At 42.7% G+C, this 27,272-nt stretch overlaps 1 protein-coding gene across 1 annotated transcript in view; it reads left to right on the top strand.

Moving 5' to 3' along the window:
* The window catches only part of MAN1C1 (mannosidase alpha class 1C member 1), a 65,566-nt gene that overhangs the window by 15,527 nt on the left and 22,767 nt on the right, over window positions 1-27,272 (top strand). Inside the window, exon 3 of the mRNA XM_042793642.1 lies at window positions 7,297-7,393. Coding sequence (XP_042649576.1) covers window positions 7,297-7,393 — 97 coding nt within the window. The remainder of the gene's footprint in view (window positions 1-7,296; window positions 7,394-27,272) is intronic.

Here is a 27,272-nt window from a genome sequence, read left to right as displayed (position 1 = left end):
TTGAGCTGTTCTTTCTCCCATTCAGCTTTCCTAGCAGGGACTGTGAGTCAGGAAGACTCTTGAGTTCTATTTCTGTCCTTGTCACTAACACTAACGGCCTTGGACTACTCTGTGCTGTTTTTTTTTTTTCTGTTCCCCCAGTGCAAACCAGGCTTCTAGTCCTGCTTTTTTCCTGATGTGGTGGGGAGAGTGCTTACCTCTGCATATGTGAGCTGAATAGCTCTCTGGACCGTCTGTGGGAATAGCAAGCAGAAGTTGAAACTTTTTTTTATTGCAACTTGCTGGAAGGTGCCCTGTGGCTGTGTGATGGAAGGAGATTTCTTCAAACTTCATAAAGAATTCCTCCATTGCTTCCAGTGATGGAGATCAGTTTTCTGAGCAGTGGTCTTGCTGTCTCTTTGGCTATTGTGCAAGAGAGAGTGAGCTGTGATAGTAACTGATGTAATAAAAAAACCCTCATGCAAGTTTGAAAACAAGCTGCCAAGACTTTGCCAGAAAAATCTGAAGCAAAGCCCCATTCACCCGTTGCTTGAATTAGTCTGTTATATTTACTTCCAGATAAAGCAACATGTAGCAAGTAATTCACAGTATCTATCTACCATCTAACACTAAACAATCAGCTGATGTATTTGCAGTCAGGAGGCTGACGAGGTTTGAAATTTTGTTTTAGAATCCATTATAAAGAGCCAGAGCACATGGGAGTTGCGTGCTCGGGCTGGTGCTTTGGCTATGGAAACACGAGCCTTTATCTTGTGTTTAAGGAATAACTGAGTACAACAGTGGCAAAGGCAGCTGTCAAAGAGCTGAGGCTTTCCTGAGCTTTGGGTGTCATCCCAAAGGGTGTATTTGCAGAAACTTGCTTTTGAGGAAGTGGGTTTGTGACAGGAATCAGTCTTGTGTTATCCGGGAGGCGAATCAACCTCCTGCCCCGTTGCGGTTGTGCCTGTAATCCCAGTGTTCACTCGCACAGATCACCTCTTCGACTAAGAGGTATGGTACTGTGTTGGTGCAGCTGCAGCAGAATAATTTATACTCTCCTGAGTCGGGGACCTTGCCCACGTACTTGCACTTCTTGCTGCCATACCAAGTCATCACTGACATCAAGTGCGTGTAGACAGGCGTTGAGTTTTGACCCTGAATCTACCACTGCCATCTCGTGCAAAATGATTGTGGGTCTGCAAGATCACGGGGCAAAGGAATATTGAGCACAAATTCACCACGTGAACTCAGTCCTACACTGTTTAAAACACTTCGGTTATTTCTTTTTATTATGCCTAGTTCTCTTAGAAGAAGGATGAGGTCTGTGTTGCAGATGGATGATCTGAGGCACACGGTGGCATTTGCCCAGTGGGTGTATGGGAAGAGTCAGGAACGGAAAGCAGTTGGAGTTGAAGAGATTGTGTTCACTTGCTTTTGCCAGGGCTTTCCTTTGGAAGTAACAGACTTGGATTTTACTGGCAGACACCCCTTTACCATCAGTTAAAAGAAGAATGATACTTCATTTAAAGTTAGAGAAATGAGGTGATGTTAGATTAACACTTACCAAGGTGAGACTCTGTAATGGTTGCAGTTGTTTGAAAGCCTATTAAATGAGAATCTCTGAAATTCACTTATTGTTTTATTCAAACATGGAAGCTAACATGGATGCTAGAAAATGGGCAGGTTAGCTAGCATCCCTGTAAATTGCTGAAGTTTCTTTTGGGATCTATTGGATTTACTGTAATCTTTAATTATAAAATGTAATTACTTTAGAATGGATTATCAATGTTGGTGTCCGTTTCCGTGGGTTGCTTGGTAACGTCTTTCATGTGCTGAAGCACTATCTGTTCTGCAAGTTACAGGCTTTTAAACCCACGAAGTAAAAGCCTGTGGATATTAATGTCTGACTAAATGGAACCTTTCAATCAACTGGAGTTAACATGCAGCTTTTTTGTTACTATTTTGCTATTACGTAAAAAAACATTTCTAAGGACAATGTCCCAAAGAAGTAGCCTGAGAAGTCGCTCAGCTTTATATTCAGGATTTTGAAATGAATTCTAACATTTTTATAACATTATGCCATGGTGTTTGTATGGATATTTATATCTCTATACAACAATATTTAGAACAGCAACAGATAATAAACATGGTACTGTTTCATTACCATTCCTGCAGTCAATCCTGAATTATACAAGCGTATGCAAGTCTGATTAGAAAAAAATACCATCCATTATTCCAAATATAAATGGCTTATCCTGATGTGTTCAGGCAGACTTTTTCTTCTGTCAGCAAGACTGACAGTCAGTTCCTCTTTTTCTCTGCATCTTGTCATCTGGCAAATTATTTTTTACACAGCTGGGGAAAATATATGGCATTATATCGCAGGTTAAAAATCCAAACTAGAACAGGGCTATTTTGGGGTAGCAAGAAGGTTAGAGATGGGAAAGAACAGGTCCTAGTTTTGAAACTCATATGACAACTAATCATCTTCCAGCTGCAGAGAAAGGAAGAGAAACCTGTCTGGTAATTTGAGGTGGGAAAAAACAACTAAGAAATACAATAGGGACAGAAATATTTGAAATTACACCCACAACCACCTCTTTCCTTTTTTTTTTTTTTTTTTTTTTTTTCCTTCTTTGGAAAAAAACCCAAACCAGAAATTTCTAAAATTGCTTAATAGTTAAATATTTGAAGGGGAGTTGAAGAAAGGAGGCTAAAGCGCCACAAAAGTGGTTATCTTGTGAAGATAATGGCTTTGTGTAATGTTCCTTGGAAGTTCTTGAAAGGGGCTGATTGGTTGGTATATTTAGATTTCATCTTTTAAGCATTTACTAATTATCCCAGGCAAGATGGATAAAACTAATCAAATAGCTGTTTGGGAATGCTCTGCATTTTGAAATCTTCCTTGGTAACAAAAGGAGGGCAAGTGATAGCATGGGGGATTTTTTTTTTTTTTTTCTCTCTCTCATCTCTCTGTTCTTTGCAAGTACATAAACCCAGGGATTTTCAGTGGTTTAGTTATTACATATATTAAAGTACATCAGATTTGCACATCAATTCAGAGTGAAAATATTTCCTTGGTCAAGTTTTTATCATGAGCCCTGTTTCTTCATTATCTGGATCACAGAACTTTCTAAATGCCTTCTTGTTCTGAACTTGTCCCAAATGCCTTTCCACTGGAGTCTGATTTTTTCCATAACCTCAGGTTCTCTGAAAATCAGTAAAGTGGTAGCACACTGAAAATCAAGATTGTAGTACACGTGGGCAGAAATTGTAAATCCCAGCTGTTCAGTATCTCCCATGTTACAGCCTGAGTGGCATCATAAAAGCACTGCCAGACCGAGGAGCAGGGGTGCCCTCCTGTAGTATTTCATACAGTCTGTGTGGAGAGGGAGTGTTATCAATTTTGTTAATGCTTTTATTTACTGAGTCTGGAGTGGTGATTTTTATTGTGTGATTTGGCATATTTGATCTCGGAAAACGTAAGAATTCTTGTTGATTTAAGACATGTCAAAAGCAAATGGAAATGAGAGAGTGGGCAAAGCTGTAGTAGTGGTGTAGGTGCTGTTGTGGTGTGCTTATTAGGCTTAGTGGATAGAGAAGTTTGGGCTGTATGATTTCCTGCAGTATTTGAAGGGACACAAGGACTTGGTGTTTGGCCCAGTATTTTAAAGGAGAGTATTTATAAAGCTGACTTCTAAATATAAAAATTTCCATACACTAAATTAAAAAATGCACTGAAAGCAGTTTTAACCTAGCCTTGTTCTGCATTGGTTTTGTACAATCTAAATACTGTAGTGTTGTGAACCTGCAAAGATGTAATGATGAAAGTGATAATGTGGGTTTTCAGAATTCAGTTAAGTTACTTATAGTTGATTTTAATACATAATTGTCTAGCTGGGTAGCTGAAACTCCTGAAAGTAAAAAGTGGCTTACAGATTATAGAAAAGAAAGAGCAATCTGACAAGTTCAATTATAAATTTGGACATCTTTGCTATAAATCAGCTGAAAGCCAAGGTGATTAGAATTTCAGGGCCAAATAGATAATTGTCTCTTAGATGGCAGATGGCACACTGGTAAGAACAAAATCTGAAATTATGGATCTATTTCCATAATTTTTGTGGTTCTGGTGCCATTTTTCAAATCTAAAATGGCATAACGTTAATGCTGATGTATTGTGATCTGTCATGACTAGAATGGCATAAAATATTCACTTCTAACCTTGGCATCTCATCAGAAAGCTGACTTAAACACCTCACTCTGCAAATTTCCATTTTGCACCTCTCAGCTACATCCCTCTCCTGTTTCAGCCCAGCATTTGGAACCTCTGTCAGAGAAAGCTTCCGAAGGCTCCGTCTCAGTCCTCTGTATGGTATATAAATGTGGAATCCCTGCTTTTAGAAGCTTGATGAATCTCTTCAGTGGTTTGGAAGTTGAACTGCTAAATTTGGATTGGAAAGACAGCTGCAGAAAGCCAGAATGGGCAGATTGGCACATTTGGCTTTTAAACTTTTCCAGTTGCTGCTTTTGGACCCATCATTAGAGAGGAAAGCTTGATCTTGGAAGATGAAAGAGTACCACAGTATGCATCTTGCCTCCCAAATACACAGGGTTTTAAAGGAGTGAGCAAAATTTTGTTCATGTAAAGGAAAACTGACAATGCTTTAATATGATGAGGCAGCATATCCAATCTCATCCATCCTCTGTCTGCCTGATTATCAGCTCAGGACAGAACAGAGGAGAGTTTAAGACACTGCAGCCAGCACAGCCCAAGAAATCATTTCGTAGTGGAACTTTTTGCAACACTGTGACAAATGCAGTTTAAATGGTTGAATAGGCAAATTAAGAATAAACATATTTATTCAAATAGCACTTGGTAGTCCTTTGTGGAGTGAGTCACTTTGGGGCGTCTGTCAGCAGGCCTCATGCAGTCCTTCCTTGTGTAAGAACCCAGGAGGAGAGGAGGAGATTTCCCTTGTAGGATATAAGCCGCTGCTGAAGGGAAACCTGTGGTGGTTTTCTTGCCTGTGATGGAGGAGTCAGCAAACTCTGGGTCCCAGAGAGCAATCTGCACCACTGTGGCAGAGATGCCTGGGTTTTTCACATGCTTTGAAGAAGACACTTCAGACCTTCTGGAATGGAGGGGTTAAAGTTAAGGGAAGGAAATAACTTTAAATTTCATACTCAGCTTAAAATGAGGCTGATTCAGAATTACAACGTTAGGAGTTTTATGCAACAAAATAGAGTCATTTACACATCCTCTCCAAGTCCAGGCTCTCTGTGTGCCAGAAGGGTGGGTCCTCCTTCCTCAGCTCCGATTTAGGAGAGAAATTAACTGAATAGATTGCCTAGCTGTTTCCTTTCTGGGGCACGAGCCCTATCGCTCACTGTGGGAAAGCTGTCTTTATGGAAACACCATCTTCTCCTGCAGTAAACTTCAGGATCAAGCTCTGAGACCTAAAGGCATTCGCTTAGTACCATCAGAGAGAGTCCAGAGTTCCTCGAAGATTTGCTGTTATGTTAATAAAGAGTGAGAAATTCCTATTTAGAATATTTTTGCTAGCTTTGGGAGTTTTTTAGTGGCAGCATTAAAATGAACACCCCGAGTCATATGACTGACGCATGTTTGAGTAAATTTTGTGGAGGGTTTTGTTCCCTCCAGCCCCCGACCCAGTCATTATTTAGTTTCCTCAGAGCAAAGCGCTCCAGTGGCTAATTCATCCCACACTGAGTTTTTAAAACCCAAGTTGACTTTGTTTGTCCAACGTTCCTTCTCCTGGTGGTGTTGGGAGTCTGAATGTTACCAATCAGTTCAGCAAATGTTTATCCTTGCCCATATGATGAGCTCTGTGAAACTTTACCTTGGAAGCTTGATGTTGAACATGGGGAGTGGGGTTGGGAATCTGACGATACGGCTTTTTGTGTATGTGTGCTAATTAAGGAGGGTACTGCCGGAGGCTTGCAATGTTGGGTTTGTGAAACACACAGCTGGAGGGAAGGACAAAAGTAAGAACTGAAATGACAGTAGGAATTTCAGACCAAAGTAACCTGCATATTCTGATCCTGAAATAGAGCAGTAAATGCTCTTGCAGATATTAGACGGGGCACTATGTGGAGGAATGATTTGTTTTAAACTGTCATTTTCTCTCAGATGTCTTGTTTGAGTGAAGCATTTTAGAACACTCTTATCTTTGTTGAGCGGTGTTGGAGAATATTGTAAATTTTCTGAAGCCACCTTCTTCCCCTTTGTTATCTAACTTTTTCCAGGGATTGAATCAAAGAATGTACAGGTCACTGCAATGCTGGGGCTGAAACTGCTCAGAGCCAGGCTGTGTGGATTATAAAAGGGAGCTTTATTTAAGGCACTCCTTAGAAGTTGACAACTCCTAGTCTCTCCTAGCTGAAGAGAGGATACTTGTAGGTTTAATTTTTCCTACAAGCTGGAGCCAAAGGGGCAGGAGGACAGACAAAGCTGTGCTGGTGTGTGTGTGTTGGAACTTGCACAAACATGCTGCCCTGCAGTCCTCAGGGAGAGGTTAATGTGCTGAGCCCAAGCAGGACAGTTCAAATGTCCCAAAAGGAATTGTTTGAGTTGGAAGGGGTTTCTCAGAAATCACACAGCCCATCAGCAGGGCTCTCTTAAGAAAGCACTTTTGAATTTTGATAGGAAGATATCAAAACGTCATGGATTTCCCCTTTCTCCTTTATGAATGTATTCTGTTGATTAATAGAAATCTTCTGTGCAGTCCTTAAACGAAGAACAATTTCTTCCTTTGCTCACCACAGCATTAAATACATTGCGTACCTCCGTGGTGCTGCTTTGCCAAAGTTGTATGTGTAACTGCTGCAAGGTGGGCAGATGGTGGGTGGTTTTGCAGTTTGATCAAGTTTCATTATAGCTATCATAAAGAAATGCAACAACTCAGAAGGTAACATCCCTATACTAAGGGATATAACAGCTTTGGCCTTACATTTATAGCCCATTTTAATTACCATTCTGAAATACTGATACTCTGTGAAAAAGGTCAGAAATTCAGAGATGGAGACATCTTTCTAAAATTTCCACTTGGTTTGCACAGACTGGGGGAAAAGTGGACTCTGTGTGTTGGCTACTGTGGTACTTCAGAAATGTGCCAGTCCCAAGCTCTGCACGAGGAGTGATGAGTTGGAGACTTCAGTGTTCAGAGCAAATTAAGATTCTGTAATTACTGATTGCCATGTTTATCAGTGAATGGGAAACTCCCATTTCATTCCCAGAGCTGAAGTTCAGAAAACTTTCAATTGTTAAGCACTTTCATTCAATTTTTCTTTTTACAGATGATGAAATTTGCTTGGGATAACTACAAACAATATGCACTTGGAAAAAATGAACTGCGACCACTTACTAAGAACGGCCACATCGGTAACATGTTTGGTGAGTTCTGAAACAATTTTAGTGCAATTTCGTTGAATTTTTTAAAGACCACGTGTCCATGTCAGTTCCTTGCTCTGCAATGCAGTGAGGCATCTGTAACAGCTTTGATCTCTTTCCATTTTTATGAAGCAAGACTTCCAACACAGCTCCTATAGGTTACCTACCAATATCCTATTGCTGGGTATCTCATTCCTACAGGAATCTCTCAATGCCCAGCCTGTAGCACCTCTGTATACAGATCTTGAACCAAATGTGTCTGAGAACAGTGCTAAAACCTACCAGTGTCTTTATTAAAACATGAAGTCAGTCCAAACCTGACAATGTTGCTATTTGTCTAAACTTGTAGACATCAGGGCCTGACCAAACTGAGCATTTTCTCTCTCGTTGCTCTACTGTTGAGCAAGATGTGAATTCCATGAAATATTGAGTGAGTGAATCAATATTAAAGGCTTTTTATACTGTGTTCTTACTGGCTTGTATAATTTTACTCCTTAGTGGATTACCTTTTCTTATGTGAGCCACTTACGTAATTTCAGTGTTACTCCCCTGCCTGCTCTGGCGGGATACTTGTTGACCTTTTGGGATATAAATTGTCTTTTTCTTCATTTGCGCTCAGAGCATTTCCCTGCTCAGCTCACTCTGCCCTAGCTTGGCCTTGCCTGCAAAGGTTGTGCCACGGTGAGAAGGCCAGCAGAATCTGCTTTAGCAGCCCTTTCCCAACCGTCCTTGGGAAATATTTGCTGTACAGAGGTCTCTTGGCTTCTTTCCACAGGAGTCTGTTTAGCAGAGATTATCTCCCAGAGTCCCTTAACCCAGATTAGGGTCAAATAGAATTCTTTAGTGGGCAAATTATCTGTGAGCTTTATTTCCTCAGGGCAAATGGATTGGACTAATCTGGTTTGAAGAAACACTCCCATTCCTGTTTTTGCACTCTAGGTGTCCCAGTCCTTCTCTACATCAGGTACATGACATGAGTGTGATCTTTCAGACTGTAGATGTGCAGATCTGCAGCTCTGTGTGGAGACTGAGTACGGCCTCCTACGCAGGCCTCATTAGCTTTGGGGAGCTGCGAGATGTGTGTGAAAGTGAGGATTTGAAGGTGGAAATAAGATCACATATCTTCTAGGATGGCCAAAACCTTGAAGAGCAGCAGCCCTGTTTGGCCTCTGGACTGCAAGGGCACATAGCCCTGATGGAAGTGTCAGGGGAAGGGCTGGCTTTTAGTTTAGCCACAGCACAGGGAGAAATCTTGGTGTTCTGCTTGTGGTGCCACCACCAAGTCCTTTTATTGCCCCAGATGAGGCACTTGTCTCTTTAGTTCCTGCAGAAGTACCAAGAGAGTTAATTCTGGTTGTGCAATACTGTAAGTTGAATGGAAGTGAGTTAAGGATTGCTGGGGTGTGTGGAGGAAGCAGTTTTGGATGTGTGCCCTGTACTAGCACAGGCTGTGTGTGACCAGCCACTGCTCTTGTCAGTCTCACTTTGTCAGGAGCGGTGATGTGGATTTGCTCCTCCTTTGCCTTCCTCTTTCAATGCCCAAAAAATACCCAGGTTTCTTACTTGAGAATTTGCATTAACTTCGGCACTAAGTTAAGCATTTTGCAACTTTTCCATTCTGGCAAGCTTGTCAAAATTCCTCAAGGAGCTTGCCTGTAAACAGACAAAAATATTGAAAGCTTTTAAATGCATTTATCATGCTAAAACAATTGGCAATACTTATGCTTGTTTGTAGCGTGCCTGTGAGCACTCTCAAGGAAAATGCTTTGGAGCACAAGGATTTGCAGACAATTGCAGAAAAGAAGCTACGTGGTACATTTCAGACTCTTAGTAGGCTTTTCCTCCCTTTAACTGTGCCTGGTAAAGAAGGGAAGCATTAGGCAATCCATTGCTGCAGCCCTCTATCCTTCTTGACTTCAGAGATTTAGAAATTAGGACAGGGCACTGTCCTTCTTCATTGTTGCCCATGCCCCCTCCCGTCACATCATGTATCTTTTTATTCCAAACTATAGATGTAATGGAAGCAAATTAGGTACTCTCCAGGCTGGAGGTGTCAATATTAAGCTGAGATTTCTCTGCAGCTGCTTCCATGTGGGAGGGAAGGAACCTCTTTGGGGCTATTTTCAAGTATGTTTGTGTGCATGAGAAGCAATTGAGTTCTTGAAGGGTGATATATTTTCCTGTTGTGGATGTGATGCTCACTTGTAGCCTAGCCTTCAGTTTAGCAGCCTCACCCTGGGTGAAGCAGGGGAGCTGCTCTTTATCAAATATTCTCTCTAATCAAAGTAGAAATACAAAATAAATATTCACCTTCTCCTCCTACATAGCATTCTGCTTCTCTTAACAGCCATAAGCTACCATGCCTCCCTGATGTCAGGAAAATCACAGGGAGAAGAACTCTTGTATCTCCACCCTAGTTAATCTCCTTTCTCCTCTGCCATGGAAGGTGGCAGGTCACATCTGGGAGAATATCCGTACATTTTCATACCTCTTCATACCCAGAGATCAGATTTTCCCACTACCCAAGTAAGTGCCAGGCTGCTACATACACTGGAAGGCAGCATTCCCACTCACTTGGACTTTGTTCTGGTGACTTGCTCTCATGTTTCTGCTTGTGATTGATGCTCTCCAGATCCTATTCCTAGGGCATCAATTTCATCAGGATTCTCCCATGTTCTGAACATAGCTTATTTGTACAGAAGTCTTCTGATTGCTGTCATTTATAATCATTGCAACTTGAAAGCCCTTTTCTTAAACCCGCTAGCTGCGGTTCTTTCATAAACATTATTTATTCATCTGTGATGCTTCTGATAAGATGTGCCATGCTAAACATCCCATCTCATGCCCTCCGGTGGGTAAACATGTTTTAGACTTGCAGCCATTTCAGATGTGTGATGATTTCCCTGGAAATTACGCTGCGGAAATGGGCAAAGCATACTACTAGGGTGGAAGGATGATCTCTGTTAAAATAAAACCTGCACCACAAGGCTCCAATGTGAATGATTGAACAACTGTGGGTTTTTCAGAATTACCTGCAAAGTTTCTCTCTACACTTAAGCTAACTCAAGGAAGAACTGCAGAGTATCTGGCCACCGTTAGAATCAGGCCCAAAACATGCTTGTTTAGGAGAACTATTTAAGAAAAATGGCACAGCTGGGCTTGTGGCTGAGGGTCAAGGCTAGAGATCTGCAGTTGTGTATTCTGTTCCCAGTGCTGATCCTAGTTATTTTAACCCTTCTTACCCCAGAAGCTCAGCATTCCTGTCTTTGGTGTTGTGAGCATTAAATTAATTGATGTTTGCAAAGCATGTTGAATTCCTTGGAGTGAGGCTGCTGGAGAGGGCAACCGTATTATGTAGCGCAGCACTTGAAATGCACCTGTCACTGTGATACCCAGCATTAGATAGCTGAATTATTATTCTACCCGCTCCCTGGGTCTGTCATAGCCACTTATTTTTCTGACAAAATGTTTTTAAAATCCTGTTAGCTTTACAGAGTTTCTCTAGCTATGGGAGAGTGAGCTGGCATCTATTTCTGCTCATGCATCAGCTGAATTGTCAGTTATGTTTTGATTGCACAGTCTTTTAACAATGATAAGGTAAGAAGCCCGATTTTCAGATACCTCTTGAAGTGTGCAGTGCTGGCAGCAGAAGAATCCTTCTTTGACTTATAACCCGAGCCAATTTGCTCTGAAATCAGTGACAGCAAGTAAATATGGAACCTTGCTGTTCTGTTAGACAGTCATTTTTCACCACCTAACTGCACATTAGTATATTAATTCTAGTATAAAAATAGCAATCCTTAACTAGGTTTCCCCCCTTTTTTCCTCTCTTCCCCACCTGAAATCACACTTAAAATTATGAATTGCCTTGTCGCAGCCATTGCTTCTCTCAGCATATGTGAATTTGTGCATCTTTGTGAGCCGCTGTAGCTTTATCTGATGTGAATCCATGTGACAACTGTCACATCTAGGACACAGCCAGGTCACCAGAACTGGATGGCAAAGATCTGACAGCAGCTGGATCTAAAAGATGTAAGGCATTTAGACTTCATCCTCGTGTAGGGCCCTCCATGTTGTTCCACATTTGATGGAGTACACAGGGCTATCTGCACAGGCCGTGTAACGGTTCCTGGAAGATCCGTGGCTGCTCAGGCTGTGTTTGTGTTCTCAGCTCAAACTTTGACCTGAACTGCCCTGGCAGTTTGTTTTCAAGACAGGAGGTCATTGGTCTCAGTTCCTGGAAATAGTGGTATTTTGGCTCTCCAGGATAAAAAAGAGGTTTGAAGTGGCTGGGGAAGGAAAGTAGTGACCACATGAATATATACAGAGGCCTCTAGAAAGTACCAAGTTGGTTGTCCTGAGATTCGTAAACCTTCATGTTTTTTCTCCTTGGCAAATGCAGTGTAATCCTTCCGGACTTTCTCACTGCACTGTGACACTGTGACCTGCCCAGTCTCTGATCTGGATGGAGATTCAAGTAGTGTCTCTCCACTGGGCTTACACCACCGAGCTGCATTCACAGGAACTTGGAACAGCAGCTAGAGTGCTCTTTCACCGCCAGCCCGGGTGCTGGGCCCCATTGGACACAGCAGGCTCCATGTCCCAATTAGTCCTTCAACCATCCAGCCTTGCCTGTTGAGCCAAACGTTTTCCACATAGCTGCTTCCTTCACCAGTGCTTTAGCTAGGAAACCATGAAGCAGGCAGGAAATGTTCCCATCTCAATTAGAAGCAACAGGAGTTGGTGTATGAATATTTAACATGGGAAAGGTAATTGGATGAAAATATTAATTTAGCAATATTCTAACTACCAGAAGAGAAACGGTAACCTCCAATTGTGCAATCACTTGGTGCAGCTTTTCTGTTCTGCCTATGAGTCTCTTTCCCTGTGATCACAAAATTACAAAACCCTGGAGTGTCCTTTTATGTGATTAAAATAATAATAATAATAATTGCTCTCTGAATTTGTATGCTGAATTATTCCTGCTGCCTATTGCACATGACATTAGATGGTTGGCTCCATGGGCTCTTTAAAGAGAAAAATATATATAGTAATGAAGATGTTGCTGGAACACTGTTGCTCCCTGGAATCATCATCTTTTTTTTTACATATAATGTTAGCCAGTTGAATATTATTTTCAGGAAGGGCATTTTGAGTTGACGTTAGCTTTTGCTGTCACTGAAATCTGTAGCAACAAACTTACTTCCCGTCAGCAGGAAACAGTGAATCAGGATATCCTCCAAATATCAAATTCGCTGGAGATAGGTTGCATGATTCATGTTAAAGCTGACATTTATCCCTGTTAGGGGATGTTTTTTCCCCTGCTTTCCACCTGCCAAAGATCAGTCCTTCCAGACACCAAGGTTGTCATTAATACTGCAGGAGATCTGTTCCCACTCCACTTGCACCTTGGGTCATGCTGGGAACGGTGGCTTCCTTTAAATGTGCTGTTTCAAGCATTAGCTCAAACATCAGGGCTCCACTGAACCCTAAACCTCACACAGAGATTTAAGCTTATTACATTGGCTCAGCTGACAGGTAGTAACTTGTCAGCTTGAAATACTCATTTAAAAACAGAAAAAAAAAAAAAAATAATGTCTCATATAGTGGCCTAGGGCCTTCTTCAAACACCTTTCCTATCAAAGCCCGTATTCTGGGGCTGAGCTAGACCTGATCAATTCCATCATGGCAATTCCATCAATTTTATTTGAACTGAATAGATTTATCTCCTCTCAGTTGAGATTTACATCTTAAAAAACAAACTTGGAAAATTCAGTGGAGAACAGCCTTGGCCTAAGACACAAAGCACAGATGCACGTTGCAGTGTGTCTCTGTGTTCAGCCCTTTAGATACGAGGACAGCTGCAAAGATTGGACAGCAAGGGTTTGGTCTGGGCCTGTCTTTAGCAGGAAACTGGGCAAACTTCACATTATCTCAGTGTAAAACCATTAATCATCCCAGGCTTCCTCGTGAGTTTCATGAACTTTCCATTGACCCTGAACAGTTTTGAGTTTAATGAGGCCTAACACTAGGAGAGTGTCTTGGGATTTGTCAGAACTGCTTTGTACAGCAAAATGGAGGAGAAGGAAACAACAAAAATTAGAAAAACAGCCATTAAAGTAGCAAATGAAAGCAGAAAAGGAAATAAAATTGTGTTGCAATGTTGTGACTAGAGAGCATTCTTTGGGACCTCATTTCAAGATGCTGAGGAGTAGAATGTACAGCGGTGTGGAGGAAGCAAGCCACGCATGAGCAGCCCCGTTACCATGTAGACAGGGGAACAATCCAGGCTGTAACTATTTTTTTTTTCCTTTTTCCAGACTCTGGGTGCTGTATTTCAAAATACAGTGAGCTTGTCTTTAAGCTTTTTTTCTTCTTTTTTTTTTTTTTTTTTTTTTTTAATCACCCTGTTATGGATGTTGTTTGTGCCTCATTCCGGACACTAATTATGCGGAAATAATTGTCTAATCTCCAGAGATATTGAGCGTGTGATTAAAAGGCAGCCAACTGAGAGTGGGTGTAGTTGGACTGCTCACCGATTCTTCTCTGGATTACGGAGGCGTTGGTGGCAACTCCACAGCGAAAGCTGAGTTGGAGGTTTGGCACTTCCAACTGGCTTAAGCTAACATCCAGCATCCACTCCAAGGATCTTAATGGCACCCCTCTGTCTTGACTTGATAATAACACAGAATATACAAAGCTGAATACAAGACTTGAAGCCCCTGACTACACAGATATCTCTGCTTTAGTCAGAATGTATCTTTCAGAAATGCTGAGGGCCATTTGTCTTCTAGCCACCATTTGCAATCTTATGCTTTATGTAATTTCTGCTGCAGACGCAAACCCGCCTGCAGACATGCGCTACCAGAAACTACGTAAAAAAGCAGAGCAAGTTAAGAATATTTTTTAAATGTACTTTCAGCTGTGGCTTTTTATGTTGGAAATATCTTGAGACTTCTGGTTTCCTTATCTTTATCCCTCCGTATTTAGCTTTTCCTTGTTTATTCAGAGGAGATGGATAGCTATAAACTGTGTAGCAAAAACCCCACTTATCTTCTTTGTTTTTAATTCACTCCTTTTCCACTCTTGAAACTTCTGAAGAGATTAGGCAGGTTCAGAACTGGCTTTTCTGTGTTAGATTTCACATTTAGAACTTAATTGCTTTATCGTATCTCTCTGTGCTACTGCTGAAGTTTCTTGCCACCTTCATTATGTATCTCATTGGATATTCGTCTGGATTAGAATTAGATTTTGACATTTTTCTGTTCACCTTCAGGAGATCAGATTTCAAATGGCTCCTGCTACAGAATTGCCTTTTCTATAATTTCTCCAGGTACTTGTTTCCGATTTTTTTTTTTTTTTCATCTCTGCTGCCTTTTTGGGATGAGAGAAGTCTTATCTCACTTAATCAGTAGTTTAACATCATCCCATAGGATGTCAACTTTCAGATTTGTCACAGGTTTCAAGGTTGGATCTATGTGTTCAGAATATGGTGGTAGGAATTTGTCATTTGAAGACCTTTATACTTTTAAAAAATACTCTCTTTTAGCCTCTCAGGATTGTTCTTGTCTCAAGAGAGAATTTTTTTGGAAGTTCAAGAAAATCCCTTAGCTTGAGGCATCAGTGTGAAAACCGGGGAGGATTTTTTTGAACTTACTAGAATTGTTCACCCTTCTTCTGATGTTTTATTCTCAAAAAATCTACTGCACCCTAACACACTTTATATGCAGCTCCCAAAAGAAAAAAGGAGGAAAAACTCAGTGCAGGAAAATGAAGGTGTTTCAAGAGAAAGTTCTAAAGGCAGAGGTTGTTTCCATACAAATTTCAATATACCCATAATATCCTTGTTCTGATACAAACATGCAATTAAGAACACCTAAGTTACGCCTATTTCTTGCCACAGTGCTTTTATCTGAATGCATGATTACATAGGGATATCATTTCTTCACAGAGCTGGAGGATGGGAGAGCACAAATTATGTGAATACTAAAGCATAGTGTGGTCCAAGATCACAGCATTCCTTGTGATGGTCTTTGCAGAAGCCTTGATTTCTCTGTCTCTAATCTTAATTTCCAAACTCAAACCTGGGCTGTGTGCTGCAAGCAAGAGCAGATAATTCAGGAACAAAGAAAATGAGGATCAAGTTTTTCCCGTACATGAGGGCAAAGAGCTTTCACTGAATTCACCGAGGCCTTCTTCAGGCATCTGGAAGTGGAAATCACCTTCAGGTATTAAAATTAACACCTTTTGACTAGGCTAGAACATTCTTTCTCTCTTGGCAGGCTGCATCCTGGTTGCTGTGGGAACCAGCATTTTTAATTTCCTGACTTCTGTGTACATCCAAAATTGTAACTGTGATGTACTCTGTCACTAAGGTAGCTTTGGGGGTTTGCAGGGAATCGAGCCATCAGAAAGCATTTTATGTAGCACTTCCTTTCCTCAGTCACTTTGGTGCATCTCCAAGGGGCATCATCATGAGGCTTGTTGGAGACCTACAATTCTCGTTCATCCTAGTGAATAATCACAGAATGAGAAGGAAACACTGAGAGGTCATTTAGTTCTTCCCTTCTTAAGCCAGCCCTAGGCTATCCTATGTTGGAAAGTCACCACAGGCATTCTGCTTCAGTGCTGTACAGTCCTAAAGCTTGTACTGGTGTCAGACTGTGCTCTCCTGTAGAAAGTTAAGCTGTGACTTCTTGGCCTCTCCCCATGGATGTGGAGAATGGTTTACCATCTTATTCTTCACAGCATCTCTTTGTGTCTTTGCAAAATGTTGCCAAATTCCCTTCAGTCTTCTTCCCTCAAGGCTGAGCAATCCCAGACCTTTCCAGTTTTAATTGTAGGTCACATTCTGTGGCCTTCTCCTCAGTGCCGTTGCTCCCCCCTGAAGTCTCCAGATGAGACAAACGTTTCTTGAAGTGGACTCTGTGTCCCAACTGAGGCTTTACCAGTGCAGAGTGGAGTGCGAGAGCCCTTTCATGCATGTGACACACACTATTCACCCATCCTTGGGTGGGGTTTGCTCGTTTTTGCCACATTACGACATTGTTGATTTAAGCTGAATTTGTGATCTGCTGTAGCCTTTGTATGGTTTTCTACAGACTGCTGTCTAACAGTTTATTCCTTATGCTTTGTGGTTTGTTGTTCTTCCCTCAGGGTGAAATACGTTGTGTGTCCTTATTGAATTGCATCCTGGTTATTTCAGACTATTTTCCCAATTTGCTAAGATTATTTTTGTATCTAATCCTGTCAAGCAACATACTGGAGAGCATTTGGAGTCTTTCAGCCAGGGTCGTCTTGGTGTGACTTTAACAATATAGGAGAGAAAAGGAAGAATATGGACAGATGGTTCCAAGACCATGGCTTAATGTGCTCCTGCTCATCAGCTGAGACATGGTAACGGACCATTTGCATTCTCCTGACCTATTGCATTCACAAATGAAATGTATTTAGATTTTTTCATCATGGATTATTAGGGACCTTAGCTCAGATCGTGAGCAGTAACTTGACTGCTTAGCAGTATCTGGATTGATAGCAGGTGTCCAGGCCCAGCACCTCCCATTCTGTTGCATACTAACCAGCATAATTAATCCTATTAACTTGATTTCGAGGCAGAGGACAGTTTCATTCCTGTATCTCTGAATTCTGCTCTTACACCTGGGCTTGTGTTAAGGACCAGATCATTTCTGTGAACACGCTATGGGAGGTGATGTTTGCTTGTCTGGACTACAGATAAAACCATGTCAGGGATGAGCAGTTTTATAACCCAAACTAGAATGCACTGTCTGTTCTGCAGAGCCCCTCCAGAGCGTATCTTATCTGCTGAGGGAAAAATGCCGTCTAGAGTTACAAGCTGCATCTCTCTCTTGTGCTGTCATAACACATCTGCCACAGCCACTTTTTGGGAAGTGTATTTGGAAGATAGAAGGGCACATTATTCTTCATTATTATAACGAAGCATCTCTCCTTTGAATTCTAAGATGAATTAGCGGTCTCTGCTCATTAAGTGCTACCTATGTCTCTCAGAGACCATGGATAATAGTTGCAGGTAGGATGTGTGTGTTTGTTTTAATAGGCCTGTTGGGACCCCTCACATTAAATGATGCCAGTCCTTGAAGAGGTATGTGAAGGAGCAGTAAATAGTATATAATCAGATTACCCTTAACCAGTCTAAAATTAATTTCAAGCATCTGGAAGAGGAGAGACCAGCAGTGTTTTGCCCCACCAGTATCGCTACTGTTGTCTTCTGCTTAACCTTCTTGAACTATTCATTTCAGAGTTACTCCTTGCTTGTCAAATTACCCATCTTTGCCAGAAGTAATTACCTCTGCTTCGGTGACATCTGAGCCCTGTTGCCCAAACAAAGGAGAAAACGTCTTTCCCGAAGGACCATTTGAATGATTATTGCTTTCAATTTTCCACTGAGCTCTCCATAGCCGACATAGTCTGCCTGCAATAGAATCTGTGTGTCATGGGAAACGGATTGGATACACATGGAGAGTGGATTTGCAGTATCTCTCCTGTATCAAGGATTGTGTTGTGAGGCTCAGTCAAACTGCTTCCTCCGCTATGACACTTTCAGATAGAAACAGTTTGAGCTCCAGGAGGTTTGGAATCATGCAGTGATGGGACAGTGCCTGTTGTTGGAGGATTGCTAAATGATGAAAGATGGTTGGGGAAACTGGGGAAAAGAGGATTAAACTGGGGAGCTGCTGCCAAGTATCAAATACTTAAGAATCAGCTGGCAATAGGTGCTTATCATATATCTTCTCTTCCACTGAAGGAAGTAACTATCTGAAGGGCTGTTTCTGTAACAAGCAATTCATTTTTATGCTGAACATCTTTCTTTTCTTTTTTTTCCAGTGCATAATAAGAATATTGCTAACCTGTTCCCACCAGCCTGATCTTCTCTAGACAGTCTACTTTCCCACGTTCCTAAATGAGCATGAGCTCTCTTTTTCTCTCTCACCCATCACTTGTTCAGGGGAGAGCTGCCACTGCTAGTTCAGTTTGAATGATAGACTTAATTCTTCAGGGGAAATTGATATTTGAAAAACATGAGTGGTTTGTAATCCAAAAAGGCTATTTCTTCCCCAGCTGGAACACATTCTATATTAAATTTGATCATAGCAGCCTAAAAGCCAACGCTTCAAGATGCTTCTCTGTGATGCCAGATTTGCCTAGAAACTGCGCAGCACATACCTGTTGTGTAGTGCAGGTGGAGCTGTGATTCACTATCACTTCCCGTGAACTCAGGAGATTGCTCCTGTTGACAATGAAAAACAGACTGAGCTATTTTGTGGGCCAGAAGTTTGGGCAGTCTCCCTAATGCCAGTCTTTAAAATTCCTTGCCTTTAGGTGGGAGGTGGCTCGTCCTTGTTTGGCAGATGGCTCTTTCAGGGTGGCGTTACCTTTTAGTCTCTTTGCATGGTCTGAGGTACCATAGGCTCTGCTTCTTCCAAGCTACGTGCTCCAGGATTAGTTGCTTTCCTGTTTTTAGGCATCTTTCCAGGGAATGATCAGCCCCTTTGACTTTTCCTTAGTTGGGGCAAGCATGACATTATCCACCCTAGAGTGTATAGGACTAGGTTTTGAGTTGATTTAGGTATGAAGCTTATAGAGTGGCAGTAACATCGACATTGTCTTGAGTGATGCCCTGTGTCTAGTAAAATGCATGGGTTTCTGATGGATCCATTAAATATTTCTTCTAGAATTGCAAGCAAATTAGCATATCCGGGATCAGATAATTGATAATTTAAGAGATTAGTGCCAGTTGGTATTGGTAGCCCACAAAGCAGGGTCATCATTGTGTCAGCTACTACAGCTAAATCTCTCAGGAATCGTGAAGTGGAAGAGAGCAAGCATGGCACGTCAACATAAACTGAAATCAAGGGTGGTTTGTGTTTTGGGGTGATGGCAGCTGGTTTGTTGGGATCTGTGGGGCCTTGTCACAGGCCCCCCCATGCCTGTTGCCCCTGCTGCGGGTGAGGGCAGGTGCCAGGGAGAGACAGAATCTAAAGCTAACCAGAACTACTGTGGTTAGCAAGCTGGGAGCCACGGCAGTGCCCAGCATGTTGCCCCAAGCCCTCCATCGACAGCTGCTCCCAGCTGAGGTCAGCTGGGGAGCAGGGCACAGAACTGCCCGTGGCAACTGGCCATGAGCCCCCGGAGGCCACCACTCTGTAAAGTGGGTCTGCTCTTCTGCAGAGACACCCCCTGCCTGGTACATCAGGGGAGCACGCGTGGGGTGGAGAGTGTTTGGGGTGTGACCTTTTGACCAATATCTGGAGAGGAGAGTGGGGAAGATTAATTTGAAGAAGACAGGAAAATAACCTTGGATATGAAGTGTTTTCTCATGAAGTCCCTGAAGTGTAGGTGCAGTGGTTTATTTGGAAAGCAAAGAAAAATGAGGTTGCTGAAAAGCTAATGGACTTTTTTTTTTTAAAGGCTGCAGGAGAATGTGCTGATAAAAAAAAGAAATAGATCTTTTCTAATTCTTGGACTACTTTTTTGTCCCCTTTATCTCTCTATGCTGCTACCTTGTTGCTCAGATGTAATTTGTTTAGTTTAACTTAAATAACTGGAATAAAGTTACTCTGTGTTACAGCTATCAAGTTCACAGACAAAAACCTCCATAAATAAGATACAGTGGCAAGGCTGTAACTCAGATCTCCTGGTGTTGGCTTTGCAGGCTTCATTTGCTGTATGTAGGTACTGCTCATGGGAAGCTGAAGGACTGGGTTGTAATGAGACAATTGTGAAGACTTAACTGAGAAATATTCTTTCTTCCTGAAATGGCCTGTAACCTGTTTCCTAGTTTCATTTGGATTTTCTATTTAATTTGTGTCAGCTTAACAAATAGTACCAACCCTGTCCTAGAGATCACTGACAACTGCCTTGATGCTACTTGCAACGTGAGCAGATTGTCTTTCTACTTGAGAATCTCTTCTGGAACTGGAGTGTATCTTCCAGTGCATACCTAGTGCAAGGTTTCCATGCTAGAGGACGATTCTGAAAGGAAAAGTTAAAAAATAAACCAGTAGGAGTGTTTTTACGTGGTCAGCAATGCCATTCCAGAGGGAAGGTGAATGGCTAGTGGAAGGTACTTAGGACAAATGAAGACAGAATCGTCAGGTCGGATGATGGTGGATAAACTAATGTGATCAACAGAGGTGGCGAGACAGCAGCTGACAACCCCAGTGCATGAGGGGCTGTTTGCTTCATGCCAGAGGGGTAGCCTGTGCCTTCCTGTCTATTGACTCTTGTTTCTTGTCTTGCTGTAACTGGTGTTGAGTAGAACAGGCTGAAACTTCTGTGAGTGTGCTGCAGCACTTTCCCTGAATACGGATTTAAAAATATTTTTATTTCTCTAACCAGCGCTTCATATTTATTTAAACTCTTTTTCTTTTAAAACTTGGAGGAAGATGCCTCCTGTTTTTCTGCTGGCAGAAGAAACTAAGGCTCAGAACGGGCAGGGAGCTCTGGCCTAAACCCAGATCCTATCTGAGGAGTTCCAGGCTCCCAACCACTTGTTCTGCCTGACCCAGAGCGCTCCACAGAGAGGACTGGCAAACCTTCACTGCAAACCAGATTTTTGAAGAAACTGTGCAGTGATTTTCACAGTTTACTTCGTTGCCAAGATAATCCTGAGCTGTGTAAAAAGTCTCTGTGTAGATTTCCCCCAGAATTCGACAGTATGCCACCACCCAGAAGCTGTCTGGTGACGTGGTCCCAGCCAGCTCCCAGGCTTCTCGCACAAATCTCTGGATAAATGTCAAAAGTTCAGTCTGGTCTCCAAGCACTATCAATGAGAACAAGAACCAAAAAGAACAAGAAAAGCAGCACTCAGAGATGGTTGCTTTTTAAACTCCTGTTTTAACAAGGCACTGATTTTAATCAAAGCTGGTTCAATCTTTTGAAGTCTTCGGTACCAGCATAACCAGAAGAAGGGATCTCAGTGTTTTCAGTTCTTGTTTTGCCCTGCGTCACCTGCACCCCAAGAGGTGAAGATAAATAACCAGTAACTGGAGTCTTTTGTGCCTCAACAGTTAACAAGTTCATCATGTTTCATAGAAACTGCATCCTAATTTTTATTCCAAACAATATTTCAGCACTAATTTTTGTTTTGACAAATATGATTTGACATAAGAACAGTGGGAGTCAAGACCTTTCATTTTTGATCTAGGTTTACATTGCGCTGATCTAAATTCCTCCCCCTTTCGCTCTTGCCTTTCAGTTGTAAACTTGGTTATTAAAGTTAGCAAAAAGCTATTTGAAACTCTTTGTTCTGTAGCATTTAAACAGTCCTGCTATATGCAAGATTAAGTATGATAGCTTCCTAATGACTTGTGCTGTTCGTTTTAAGCATTGGCACAATGTATTACTGTACAGATTTTTTTAAATGGCTTTGTTGAAAATGAAGGATTTGGTTTCTGTTCACTGAGAAACTTCATAAAGGATTGTTTGCCAAATGGCAGGACCAGGCCCCCTGGGTCTTAGTATCCATGACATTAGAGACGATATTTCTTAACCTCTTTGCTTGCTCTAGTGCTTAGGCACTGCCTGCTGAACGGGTGTGTTGGTGAGGTTAGTTTGGGCATCCATCCATCTCTGTGACAGACAATTCAGAACAGCAGTGTAGTAGCAGCAGCAGGGGTACATGGCTTTCTAAACACAGGTGATAGGCACAGAGAAGCATTTTATTCAAGCTTAACCCTGACATCAGGGAGAGAGTGTTGGAAAGATGGTGAAGATACTTCCATCTCCTTCTGCTTGGGAATAGTTGCACCATTTCCAGCATTGCCAAGACAGTGCATCTAGGCACACACGAAATTCGTCATTATTCCTTGCACCTAGATAGCAAAGCTGGTGAGAGCTGGGACAGGGAGACTGCCTTGTTGCATGTGATGTATGTGCTTTGCGGCAGGGCAGCCGCGCTTTAGATCACACACCTGCAAACCATCGTGCTTAGTGGCTCCCCAGACACAGAATGGCTGAGGGAGTTAGGCAAAGCTGTTGGTAAAAGGCATTTCTCCTTCCTGAGGAAGAAGGCTATTAAAGACCCCACTCTTAGCTACTCATTTGCTGAAGCATCACTTTTACAGCTTTTTTAAAGACACTCAAGGGACAGACTTGCAGCTGGGAGCCCTTCAAGTCTCATATCTGGCCTGTGATACTCCAAGTTGGCTATTTTGGGAAGACGGGAGTGAGGAAGGCGACTTTCTCTGTCCCTCCCATCACAGCTGCTCCACTTTGTCTAGAAAATCAAACATTTGCTGAGCTATGGAGACTGAACGTTGGGGTTAGGCCACTTGTTTAGCCATTGGGAAAGCAGGTGTAGGTCTGTGTGCTAAGTCTGGTAGCAGAAGGACTTGATCAGGTAAATCCCCAACCTGTAAATACCTCACCCCAAGGAGGTATTTTGTCTTGACCAAAATTCCTTCCTAGAGCCTGAGTAACTGCCCACAGAACAAACAAACAAACGAAACCACACACACACACACGAAAAAAAAAAAAAAAAAAAAAGAAAACTGATTTTGACAAAGGGGCACTCTGTGATCCTGAAAAGTGATACCCATCAGTTAGAAGAGCTGGTTGGATTTTGTAGGAGTGGAGCTGGAAAAGCCAGGAGGAAAAGCAAGGGCTTGGTTCACTTGTGTGAGCTGGTATAGAAAGCATGTGAGGGAGTTTCATGAGATTCTGGAGAGAGGTCCTGAAATGCAGGCTGCTGTACTGGCTGTCCCTTCTGTTCTGCATCCTACTTAATATAAACCCTCTGAGGTAGGATGAAGGTAAATGAATCGTGCTTTGTTACCAGTGAGTCACTCTGTTGCCTAACTATTGTCTCTTCTCTTGTCAGTGAGTCACTGACACCTTATTAGAGCAGCCTACGGACCCCAGGCCCTGTTCCCACGGGAAGGAGTGTGGTGGGGCTGTGTTTTGATGGCAGCTGGATAGGCTGAAAAGATGGCATGAGGCTCAGGCTCCACGGCCCAGGAGGCTGATAGATTCCCTGGTTATGGACAACACTTTAACAGTTTGAACTGATAGAGCAGGAGCAGAGCAGGGGAAGACAAACCATTTTCTGAGCGCAGCAAAAACCACAATCTATTTTCTGGTGCCAAGGGAACGCATTGAAAATATCCTGGATGCTATTGGAAGTGCTCTGCAGTCTCTTTGTTTTTCATTTTTCTCCCTTCATAGTCTGGTTCTGTCCCCCGTTCCTTCCCTAATTTTTGTCCTTTTCTTCAGTCTCTGCTCACTCCTCAGTCATGTAGTTGCTGTTAAGAGAAATCTACCCAGTACTGTGCATCTCAGCTTGCTGTTGTCTGCCTGCAGGGTGCAGAGGGTGGAGACAGAGGTTCTTTCAAGCTGAAGGTTTTGACCTTGGCTGCAAGAAGCCATATGAAAAGTTTTGGCTTTCTGCAACGTGACTGTCTTCTGTTCTGTGTAGCTCCCACAGAGACTGAAGGAGAGCTAAACCCAGGATAATGTCACAGTCTCCTGACAAAAGGCAATTCTTTCGTGTGAAGACTTTGTCTTTTACTCAGTAGATCATCCTACTTCCTAAAAAAATGTAATCCTGTCCTCTGGGCCCTTTCTAATGGGGGAGCTAGACTCTGCTGTGTGAGCAACACCTGGATCAACATTGTAGCCCAATACAACAACATGTGGCCATCCCTTGCTATTCCCAGGCAAGTCTGGGTTGTAAACATGAGCAGATGCAGACTGTTCACATCAGTTGATTTTCACTTGTGAATTTGGTGGCTCATGAAAGCTTCAGTAAGTCTGATGTAAACTCTTATTGCTCTACTAATGATCAAACGTGCAGTTTCTGTTGTGCACCTGACGTTGGTATGTTTGATTGTCCTGTTTCTGCCTAAATTGGTGGGTTTGATTTGCAGATAATGGGTAGCTAAAAGGAAGCTCACAGATGCAGCAGCACTTTTGATTGTTACCGCAGTTATACTTAGTCCCTGCTTGGTGCTTTGCAGTGCTTTTCAAGCCTTAATTAGCCTTTACATGTTTGGCAGGTGGTAGGGTAGATATTCTCCACCTTTGATCAGCCCTCCTGGCCTCCCTTTAAACTGTACTTTGAGAAGAAAGCTGTTCCCTTTTCTCCTCCACACGCTGGCTTGCCGGGATGCTGAAGGAGAGCGTGGCCATGGGACATGTGCATGAATCTTGCGCGTGTGCCGGAGGCCCCATCTGTTACTCGTAGGTTCCCCACTTGCCTGACTTCTTTTCACCCTTTACAATCCTTGTTCAGGTTGTGATCGGGACCACATATCTGCCACTTCTTGGCTGTAGTTTGTGGGCTCACAGTCAATACAGATCTTTGCGTTGGGGTCAGAGGAGCCCCAGGCCATGGTGGCAGCTCTTCTCTTCTGCCCTGTGCCCTGCAGCGGATTCAGAGAGGAGCTCACCTGGCAGGAGGAGCCTGGCTGGCAGCTTCCCGGGTAGCCTGGCAGGCTTTGGTACTTGTTAGTTCCTTTGGTACTTGTTAGTTCCTTTGGTTGTTGAGATTGGCATATGTCTTCCAAAACGTTCCCCCTCTAGCCCAGTGAACACACGTTAAACCTCCTAATGAGTCTTTGGAATTGTGTTTTGTCTTACAAACTCTTGCTGCAAGTGGCTTTAATGAACCCCTAAGCTAACAGGCAGCAGGGATGAGTCAGGGAGAGAAGAAGAAGATGAGCCCTTCTGTTCAGATTATCTACCTCAGGTGAGAACAAGCTGCTGTGGGCTTTATCAACGGTTTTTAGAGATAGCACTGCTGTTAATTCCCAGTGAAGGCCCTTCTGGGACTGTGTTGCTTGAATAGCCTTGCTTCTCCAGACTGGCATTAAAACACATTCCCACTGAGGCTCTGGGGGTACGGTGCACGTACAATGCCATCTCCTCTCCACGGAGTGCTCCATTCAGCACCTTTTACAAGAATTATGTTAATTAATGTAACATTTGTTAGTGATTTCTGTGGCAGTGTTCACAAGCGAGCGGGTGGATGCTCGGTTCCTCTGGGTGGGTGGAAGTAGGAACAGAGCAGCCTTGTTGCCTACATGGATGTCTCCATTCTTCTCGTGCACAAAAGAGCAAATACACTTGTGGCTGGGGACAGGGTGGTACAGGCCCTCCTTCAGCTCACGAAGAGATGAACCTTTGTAATGCTACCACGACCTGCTGCTTCTGGTGTGCTGCTGTTCTCTTACAGATGAAACTCTGGGAAGAGGCCCTGCCACTTGTTGTCACAAGAGCTGCCATGAAGTCCTTCGGTTAGAAATGCTCCTAGATAAGCATCCCTGTGTTATGCCTGAGGTCCTAGTTCTTCCAACTGGTCCCAGTGGAAGGTTCCTCTTTCCCATTCAGAAAGGCTGTGGGCTCTCACTGGGCAGTACAGGAGCTGGTGTGGATCCTAGAGCTGTGTCTGATAGACACACCTTCCCTTTTGGCCATCAGCGAAGTGACCTTGTCTCTCCCAGCCGAGGTGTATCTCCACTCCAAGCCAGTTTTGCAGCAGGATCATGGAGGGGCTTTTCAGAGCACACAGGGCCTTAGATTTGTGGAAACAGGAGTCCTGCTTAAAAGTCATTGCTACCATTTCTGGGTACTTTTAGAAGGATTTCTTTTGAGGGTTTCTTGGTTTCTACTTTAAAACTCCCTCAGAGAGAGTACAAGGAGGCTGAAACCAGTAATTTAGAGAAGGGAGTGTCAGCAAGAGTCAAAAGTGTCAGAGTGGATTTTGATTCCTTTTCCTTTTGAAGCTGCTTCCCCTTTGATTATATACCTCACATTATAATGTGTAGATCTGGAAAGGTGATTATTTTTTAACATCTCTCAGAATAAGCAGCATGTCAAGCAAATACTGTCACCTTTATAAATGGGTGTATATATATTGTATTATGTTACAATATATTGTAATAAACATGCTAGGGTATGTATAGCACCATCTTTTGACAGCTGAGTATAATCAGAGCCATTGGACATTGTATCACGAGCTCTGTCATATATCTGATGAAGCAAAGTCTGAGCAGGAAGGAAGATGCTTCTGTAGCAAAGAAGTAACATGGCAGTGTGCACGGGGGGGTCAGGGTCCTTCCCAGATGTCCTCTCTGTCCTGGCAAGTGACAGAGACACAACAAGAAAGTCCTGCTGCCTGGTTTGCTCTCTGCATGGTTGTGGAGGGGAAGGAGGTTCTTTTTTATCATACTCAGGAGACGGCTGAAGCTGAGCCGGTAGCTCTTGGTATTGCAATAGACTTTGTTAGCTGCAGGAAAAAAAGTCAGCCATGCATTTTGCAGTTGCTTCAAAGCTGGTGCAGAAGAAAGGAAACATCGACAAGACCCTTGTACAAAACACACAGCCTGCGGACCTTCAGGTACAGAGTGTTTAGGGGAATATTTAAAACAAATGTTTAAAATGACACAAAGACAAACCAGCAGGGAAGCAAGGTTTGCCCTCCACTTTGTCAAGTACAGGGGAGGAAAGCTAAGCAACTCAGAGCTATGCTTTAGTGAAGATCCGAGCATGTTCCTAATCCCCGATGCAATTCGTGTATTTAAAGGCCTTACTTGCTAAAAACATAAAAGGCTCTGTCAATTCAAGCGATATTTTTCACTTCAATTAATCATCCCAGAAAATTGTAACTTTATTGTCTCTTTGTCTCTGTTTAGTTTGAGCAAAGCCAACTCTTCTCATTGTCTCTCCGCAGATTATGAAAGCCTTTGTGGATTATATCATCAAATTAAATCGAGCCTGTTAGTGTTACTCTCAGAATATCACAGTAATGGGCTGTGCCTCAGGCGGCACTGCCCTTCCTTCTCTTTTTAAAATGTTTTGTCTGCGTCCGTATTGCTCTGAGCTGGTATGTCTCTCCTTGCTAATA

Source organism: Tyto alba, unplaced genomic scaffold (assembly GCF_018691265.1).
Source record: "Tyto alba isolate M040663 unplaced genomic scaffold, T.alba_DEE_v4.0 Super-Scaffold_20, whole genome shotgun sequence".
Taxonomy (NCBI): domain Eukaryota; kingdom Metazoa; phylum Chordata; class Aves; order Strigiformes; family Tytonidae; genus Tyto; species Tyto alba.
The sequence above is the reverse complement of the archived record's forward strand: the minus strand, read 5'-3'. Positions and strand labels throughout refer to the sequence as shown.